Source organism: Amphiura filiformis, chromosome 12, assembly GCF_039555335.1.
Source record: "Amphiura filiformis chromosome 12, Afil_fr2py, whole genome shotgun sequence".
NCBI classification, from domain to species: domain Eukaryota; kingdom Metazoa; phylum Echinodermata; class Ophiuroidea; order Amphilepidida; family Amphiuridae; genus Amphiura; species Amphiura filiformis.
The window spans coordinates 44197380-44206908 of NC_092639.1; the positions used below are offsets into that span (position 1 = coordinate 44197380).

The following is a 9529-nucleotide window of genomic DNA, read 5'->3' on the forward strand; positions in this document are numbered from 1 at the left end:
AGTGTCCTGCCCATATGCAGTGATGCAAAATCGAATATTTTTGCATGTTTTGAAGGAACACGCTTTCAAATGAGACCAAATTCGTTACCGTGCGACAAAGTAGCATTATATTATTCGAACTTTTTGACCACCACCTCGTACGTGACGAAAATCTATTTTTTTCTAGCTTCAGAGCATAACCATGACGTTCGCTCCCCCTGGATACTTCCTCGCTGGATCATCAAAGGTGGTAAAGTGGCTGCTTGCGCAATTTCAACCTTGCTTTGCTCTGCTTACCTAATCCCTCTTTCTCCGGGTCTTTCTCCCTGCACGCCCTTGCCTTTCTCCTGCATGCTACGTTACCCTTTGTTTGCTTTTGCTATTCTTACTATACAACGGTTGTAGGAACAAGAGACATTTCCATCAGTCCACCTGTTCCATAATCGCCTCTCTGCAGGTAATATTCTGTGACCTGAAAGGCTGTTGGAGTGTTTGGAAAGTTACAGAGTATTGTCAGCTATAGGACATCTTCAAGAACACCAAGCCTAAGTCTCCAGGGTTATCTACATAAGAAGGAGAATAAGGGGGAGGTAATCATGACAGAAAACCTCAATCGACAACACGCCCTGCCAGCGCGTGGATTTAAGGCAAAATACCCTTCAAGCGTTATGGAGAAGACTGAAAGGCCGTAAAGGCCATGGCCGAAATGGGCACCGAAATTGTAGCAACAGATCCAGGGATCGCTTAGGAGCCCATGCTTTGGATGAAACCGTACAGTTAAAGCCGAAAGGAAGCTGCGAGGTAAAAGGGAGTATGGAAACTGGAAAACTGATTAAAATTTACCTATAATGTTAGAACGTTGAAAGATGAAGAAAAGCTGGAAAACCTTATGAAAGACCTAGAAGGTTTCAAGTGGAATGTTATTGGTCTGGCACAATCAAGACGGGAAAGCGAAGGACTAATACAACTAAATGGAAGCGCGTGGATTTTCAAACATGGTAAAACCATGAAAATGGTAGCTTTAAATATTCAGCTTGTCAGAAAGGACCAGATGTCCGTATACAGGTTTACGCCCCTACCACTAACTATACGAAGACGTAGAAGTAGAGGAGTTCTTATGAAGACGTTAAAGCCATTAAAGACAACAAAGGCAATTAAACCATTGTTATGAGTGATCTCAATGCCAACGTTGTAGAATGCAAAAATGCAGAAGAATCAGTCTTGGGCAAAATCGGAAAGAAATAGACGAGGAGAAATGCTCCTTGAGTTTGCCGCAGAAACTCATGATAGCCAACACATTCTTCAAAAAAGAGGCATTGGACATACATGTTGGAAAGTCCAAATGGAGTAATTATTATGCAGCCAAAAGGAATTGTGAATAAGCTTGCAAGGCTTAAATTCATCAATAATAAAAAGAAGAAAAGAATTGACATTCTAAAGTTGGAAGAGATGAAAGGTGAATTCCAATTGAAGTTGAAGAACCGCTTTGCTGGTCTGAAGATAGCTATGAATACAAGATGCGATGACCTAACAACATTACGGTTGGAGGAAGCAGTAGAGCACCGTCAAAGAAAGAGGATGGAATAAAATCTGAGGAGCTCCTCAGATTTGATTCCATCCTCTTTCTTTGACGGTGCTATGGATAAAACAATTATTGAAGACATTGATAGAGATGGAAAGTACTCAGAAAAATAACAACCAAATTTAAGAGCTGAGAAGATTGAATACGCTGAAATTGTAAAAACAGTAAGGAAGAAGAGAATACAAAGAAGAAGAAAGAAAAAAAAGCATGCAAGCATATTCAAGATTTTGCAAAGTGGAAAAGGCCCAAAAACTATCATAACACAAGACCGCAAAAAGTCAGGAATTAAAGAATTAAAGTACACAGATGGAATTGTTACATCAGACAGGTCAGAAATTCTGCAAATATGTGCAGAGTTCTACCAAGACCTATATACTTCAACGAAAACTCAAGAGAAAGTCAAACCAAAAGACATTAATACAAGCGTTGACGCTACAAAGGTACCTCAAACACTACAGAATGAGGTAGGAGAGGCCTTAAGACAAATGAAGGACAGCAAGGCACCTGGCTTTGATCAAGCTACAAGTCAGTGATATAATCAAAGCCGGAGGAGAAGAGTCCAAACTACAGTTCACAATCAAATGCTGGAAACAAAGAAGATACCAAAGAAATGGAAAGAAGCTGATATTATTTTACTTCACCAAAAGGAGAACAAGGTACACATAAAAACTACGGCCCAATCAGCCTTCTCTCACAGTGTATAACAAAATATTCACTAAAATCATCCTAATCAGATTAGAGCAAGCAGGTTTTAGCGGAAATTCTCAACCACATATCACTTACAGGCATTAAATCAACTGATTCAAATGAATACCAGCTCGATTTATGTCTTGGATTTTATAGGACTACCAAAAGGCATTTGACTCCATAGAGCATACGGCTATGTTTGATGCATTGAGGAAGATCGGAATAAATGTTACATCTACATCCTAGAAGATAATAATACACAAAGCCGTCCCCAAAATACACATAGATAATGATGTTTCCAAGGAGGTGAGAATAGAGAGAGGAGTGAGACAGGGAGATACACTATCACCAAAGATTTTCACAGTAGCACTGGAACAGGTTTTCAAAAAGTCCCAAGAGGGAAAAGGAATCAACATTGACGGGTAGATGTTAACGGATCTTAGATTTGCAGATGGTGTTGCCCTAACTACAACATCGGTGAAGGAAATGGAAGATCAACTGAACAGCTTGTGCAAAGAAAGTATACATGTTGGACTGCAAATGCACAAAGGAAAAACACAGTTTATGACAACAAAAAAAAGTACCTAGGACAGACCTTGCGAATGGATACCAACACATCTGAAGTGATCCTAATTCGTGCACAAACACCCTCTGAGAACAATTCAACCTGAAGCTTCCATTGAGTGAGTTTCAAATGGAGCTGCTAATCCAATTGAAATTCATATTCCCTCTGAGCTGTGGAAGCTATTTCCAAAATCTTCCACAGGGGGAGCGTGGATTTTAAATTGAATATCCCAATGCAACCGAATAAGTGTTTGAAGTGCTCAGTCATGCATGGCCACACTGGGTTCAAAGTACCAGATTCATAGTACGTACCGGTATGTAGGATCGCACCACTAAATCAAGTTCCAATTATTTCATGTGTGGAAAGGCATAAAAGAATTCTGTTTTGAACGCTTTTTTGTCGATTTGAATTATCCATTGCATATAAGCACAAGAAGGGTTAAAACAAACTGCAATATACTTATTTACTTCACCTTGACTTCCACATTAGGTTGTTATTCTGTGAGAGTCATGCACTTAACTGACAAACAAGCAATATTTATATAGGTCACTTATTACAGACCTTTATATTTTAATTATATTTTCATATATGTCAATTCACTATCATGGTCAACTTCAAATCTGTTGTGTCATAACATTAAATTAATATTTTATAACATATTTTCAATGCATTCTGTCATATTCACCGACTGTTACATGTATAATCTAAGTTCGATCTAAGTGTATGGGATGCAGTATTTGGGTAAATTACAGTGAGCTGATTTGCATATTTCACAAATTTTAATTAATCCATGCTGGGTATTTTTCCCTCCCCTTTAATTGGTGGTTCAATGGAATATATCTGAAAGTTAGGCACAAGCCCTGGTTACCAAACTCTACAGCACATGGCATCAATGTTGTAACGTCATTTGGTGAATGTAACCCCAAAATGTTCCTAAATTTCAGAATTGTAATATTTTGAATCTTTTTAATGCTAAGATAGTGAGCAAAACATTCACAAACACAACCTTTACAAAAAAAATGGCCACATAAGCCTTTATTCTAAACTTTTCCCCAATTTAAAGTCAACCAGTGTGGTTATCAGCGAATGGAAGCACTGGTAGACACATTTAAGACTTATTCAGGATTCAAGAAGGGTAACTTAAATACCCTGACTGTTATTTGCTTTGTCAGGTTTAGTGGTGTGGTTTTTAACTTCGTTAAATTAGTGCTGCCTGACTGATATTGTCATTGTCCTGCTTTGTACAATAACGATATTTTCTGATTCTGTGGTGAGTTTATTTTTTTCAAAATCTTTTGTTGGTTCATATATTAAATCGGATTGCCACACCGCGTTTTAGTAGCCCAATTTAGGAGACTTTCACACTATATCTTGTCGCGACTCCCTGCCCGATTTTGCGACTTTTCAGCTACTTTTGAACTCGGGCAAGAAAACGTTAATTTTTGCTCATTTACAACAAAAACTTAAGTTTTTGAAGATGATTTTTTGATAAAATTGGCAGAAAGTAATACGGTTTTAGACAAACCTTGTCTCAACTTCCAGGTCTCAAATGCCCTCTAAAATTGATTCTGACAAGTTATATTTTGGGCGTATTTGTGTACAGGGAGGTAAATAGCAAGTGAAATCATACATCTGGGTGGGCAGCTCCATTGTTGTTTCCCACGCAATTAAAAAGATCTCAAGTGTTATTTACCTGTGTGGTAACGCCAAAACAGTTCAGAATCATTGAGCCGCATGATTGTTCAGCAACACTTAGTTGCAGAAAGAACTATTCATACGAAGGCTTGAAATGAACTTAAACGCTGCAGATTAAATAGCTTATTTCGACATGGCACTGCGTTTTGGCGCAGAATTACTGCTGGTGGCGACGATCTTATACTATCCGGTATGCATCCAGGGGCAGGCTAAACACGGGAATGAGCGGGTGTTTTACATTGCAACAACCGATATCGTATGGGACTATGCTCCTTTGGGACGAAACGGAATCACAGGGCAACCATTTGATGAAAATGGGTATGTCAAGAAATTTCCAATATTTGTCATCTTTGTGAACTTAGAGTTTTATATTTCAACTAATACAAAGGTTATAACAGCTATCTAGGCGCCAACCCGTCAGCTTAACAGTATATGCGTAATGATAAAGGTTGTTAATTCCTTGAACAGGTATTGATAGCATTTTTTTTTTAAACAAGACACTAATGCCAATGCAGGCTAAACACTGCCAACCAGCCAGTGACCTCGAAATTCAATAAAGCGGGGAGACCTTGCCATTAATGAGCCCGCAAAATATAGCGAAGAAGTCACACCAAATATCTTAAGAGTATCTTAAAAGTAAGCTATAGACTTGCTTATTTCAGACAAATATAACAAAAGTACGGTTTAAACTGTTCAAAATTCAACGGTTTATCCTGTTTAAAATGATATTAAAATTTCGATTATATGATGTATATATTAGTACATTTTTCGATTTTTACAGCCACGACTTGCAGATCGAGCAAAATACGGACACAGTCATATCTAAACCTTTCCGCTTTGATATTTTATGTTCTAGACAATGTTACCCACCTATCATTATTATTATTATTTAGATTTTTACACGTAAATTTACTTCCGGTAGTTTTACTTCTGCACGTACTCCTCACCATAGATTGCTCCAGGTTGAGCATAGCATGCCATAGGCGAGGGACGCGGGAGTTAGACCCCCGGGTGGTACTCAGTACAAATGACTGTATGGGGACGTGCTGCAAACATGGGTATCATTTTCGGCAATGACCCCTTTTTCTAGGTAAATTTTGGTATATGAATCGGTCCTTTTTTCAAAACTTTTCAAAATGACTCTAAAACCAACTGTTCAATCGGACTGTACCTTGTCCACTGAAAGGTTGGTGGCTATGAAGAAGAAGGTGCCCCTTTAATTCCATGTAAAGATGTATTGGCTCTGAAAGGAGCCGTTCAAATGGACTGCCTCTTGCCTACTGAAAAATCGCTGTTTCTTGAAAATAGGGTTTTTTTTATATTTTACTCATTATAATGAGTGATTTTGTCTTTCTTTTTCAGACCAGAAGCTGAATTTGTTCTCCCAGGACCCAATAGAATCGGCAGGGAATATAAAAAGGCCGTCTACCGGGAGTACACCGATGATACATACACTGAGCAAATTCCTCCGCCAGAATGGCACGGGTTATTAGGTCCGTTGCTGCATGCTGAAGTTGGAGATGTAATAAAAATTCATTTCAAGAATCTTGCATCGTATCCTTTTACAATGCATCCACATGGAGTGTTTTATCGGAAAGACAGTGAAGGTAATTAGCAATAAACATAAATATCTCGCTATAACAGGTGACAATGGCTATGAAGCTGCGCCAGCCTAGGGCTGTTGTCGACAAAGTTATTGTCGTCATATATTGTCAACACAGCAATATTCCTGATTGTCGACAAGCATGTCGAACAATTGTCACTAGAATATTAAAGACAGGCTTAGGTATCGCCATTATTTACCATAAGATAACTGCATCAGCATGATTTTCTATTTCATTCGTAAGGTGTGCAGACTATCTTTTCATTACAATCACAATATTCTGATGGTGCGTATGTGTTTAAACGACACCATGTGGTCTCTGAACTTCATATATTGACTTTATTGATGTATTGCTTTGTCGACAACTTGTCGACGTCAGATCATGAGATTTGATGATTGTCGACAATGTACATTCTACTCGACAATAGCCCTAGTCAGGCTGCAATTCAGTCGCTACCTCTTATAAATCCACGATTTATAATAGCGGAATCACATACGATGGATTCATTATCAACGTTGAATCGACGTCGCAGTGAATTTCAACGTTGAAATGACGGTTGGAGTTGAAAGTTTGCGTCAATGTCAAATAAACGTTGTTTCAACGTCCATGTACGTGCATATTTTCAACAGATATCGATCATATTTATATTTCAGCTTCGTTCTAAATGTAATTGAAAACGGGTCGGTGCTGGTTAAAGGTGGACACGATTTCAACTACATTTCAACTAGGTTGAATCAGGTTGATGATCGACCAATTGATACGTCAACGTGGACTCGATGCATGACGATGTTGATCATGCTGAAGTCTAGACTATGCTATAGTCGATATGTGGTCCTTTTTATATTTATTTTTCACTTTATTTTGTGTGATCTCGGCATTATTTTGTCTGACCTTGGCAATACTACAGTCACGTTTTAATCACTGCTTCACGTACATCGTTATTTTCACTTCTTTCAATCTGGACATAGTGCAGTTTTGTCCACGGCAAATTCACCGTGACCTTTTCAGCCATAAACCCGCTTAGTGAAGATTAAACCGAAATATGCAGTACTAAACCATTATAGTAATCGATTGTCCAATGAACATTTCTTACCACGTGATAATATTAATCCAATGAGCGATCGAATTGTCCGCTACGGTCGACTAATCTAATCGATAATGACGCTATTGACATGTACGGGTGGAGCTCCACTGACTGAGATTTTTCACTGGCTTGCTATCATTTACTCATCAAGGCGCTCCACCGTTATTATAAGGACTATGCTAATAATTTAAATATTGACATGTTGAAAATAAACCATACTTGATTGACAGAAAATACTAAATTTGTACCTATTACGGTTTGGTGGCACTCCTCTTCCAAACGCGACCAAGTCAGGGCGGCCCGATGAAGCAAAATGTGCATTGGATTAACACGGGAGTTTGGATAAGATGGTAGATTTACTTTCTCATACAAATGCATGCTCCCCCGTTATTAAAGCTTGCACCGGATTAAAAATTCAGATATTTTGAAAAGAATAAGTAATTGAAACATTGAGCAAGTACTAAAATCAGAGCTTTTATACTTTTTGATATATGACGCTAACTAGTTCATCTCCTATACCCACAGCACAGCGCTACTAGCACGGGTCAAATACCTATGTGAGTGCCCCTGTGTTGTGTGCATACATGTAGTTAATAATAACTGCATGATGATCTATCATCACTACTGTCTGTTTTACGAAATAACGTATTATATATACCACTATAGCAGCTTATAGCGCTCCCAATTAAAGCACACCATTGATTTCTCCACATTCATACTGTCAAGAAAGGGCTACCTTTTATTTGAGTATCGCTCTCCCCATACCGCGGAAAGTAGGCATGTTGCCTGTTGGGGGTCGATGCTAAGTCAAGTTTGCTTGAGTGAACTAAAAAATAGCGCAAATAACTCGAGCGTACTCAAACGAAACTTCGCGCGTATGATGAGCGATATCGTCAGGTTTGATCGCTGTACCGGCGTTAGCTGAATTTAGAGGTCACAGGCATGGAAGATTCCAATCTGTGTGTTTATTAATCTATGGCTCTCCCTCTCCCATTCCAGTTACCGCTCTCCCGAAAAATATCAAACGGGAGCGAACTCAAATCTTAGAGTAACATAAAGAGAGCCCTCTCTTGATAAATATCATAGTATGAAAATGACGGTGTACGTATACAGTGCCATCTTTAGCAAGTTTTTTGATCATAGAAAACCTGCAAAAAGAAATGGTTGATGGTTGGAGTCCTCTCTTGATATATTAAATTGCACTCAGACCTGGATTTACCTTTTGGGGGGCCCTGGGGCAGACCAACATTTGGAGGCCCCACACTCACCATGAGGAAGGCACGTACACGCAAGCGGCAAAGTTTGGTTTAGGTTTAGATCGACAGTGGCGGCAAGAGCATTACAATATAGAAGCAGACGAGCTTAGATTTTACTAGGAAGCGCGCTAAAAAAAATCAATTTCAGATTATTTTAGCCAATAATGAAGGTGATCTTTGCTATATCACCGGCCAGTGCGCGCGACGCGCCCAGATATTGCAATTTTACCCTGTTTTGGGGTTTAAAAAAGCGATGCCGGCATAGGGCAATTTTGGGGGGCACTGGGTCCGGGCCCATCTGGTCCAATGGTAAATTCGGCCCTAATTGCACTGAGTATTTAAGAAAGAAACACACCCAAAAAACAAACAATAAAACAAAAACAATTAACAATCGTTTATTTGAAATCAGGTTATCAACATGATAACGTCAACGTGGAGTCGACGTGGAGTCGACGTAGAGTCGACGTGGAATCGATGTTGATCATGATGTTGAAATCAGGTTGAAATCAGAGGTTCAATTCCCCTTTTAAAAATGACTCAATAATTGTTTTGTTTCAAATTCACAAGGTGTGTCAGATGTGTCACTTGACTTCATATACAAGTAACACTATAGGACTAATAGCGATATCTCAATGGGTACTAGGATTGTATTCGGTCGATGGCACTTGGGGACTTCGCAAATTCGTAGAAAAAAACCGATGATATGCGAGATTTTAAATGTTTGTTTGGTGATTTCTCTAAAGGAGCATTGTATACCGATGGTACCAAAGGAGCTGACAAACTAGATGACATGGTCCCTCCCGGGGCAAACCACACATATACATGGGAGGTACCTAAAAGGGCAGGCCCTACTGATGATGGGCCGAACTGTATTCCATGGCAGTATCATTCACATTTTCGTGCTGGAATAGAAACCAACTCTGGGGCTGTAGGAGCAATGGTAATTTGCAGGAAAGGCGAGTATTTTTAACATTTAACATATAACACTTGAGCAGTACTATAGCCATACTGCAGTTACTGTTCATTTTCCTATACACAATACACAGTGCTCTCACCATTGAGGTGTGACCTCTACAA

At 39.1% G+C, this 9529-nt stretch overlaps 1 protein-coding gene across 1 annotated transcript; it reads left to right on the plus strand.

The window, feature by feature from the left end:
- Window positions 1-4528: 4528 nt before the first annotated feature.
- On the plus strand, window positions 4529-9422 carry LOC140166829 (hephaestin-like). Its single transcript, XM_072190317.1, has 3 exons — window positions 4529-4826; window positions 5871-6115; window positions 9196-9422. Exons 1-3 carry the CDS (start codon window positions 4642-4644, stop codon window positions 9420-9422), a joined length of 657 nt encoding a protein of 218 aa, XP_072046418.1. The 5' UTR covers window positions 4529-4641.
- Window positions 9423-9529: the final 107 nt, after the last annotated feature.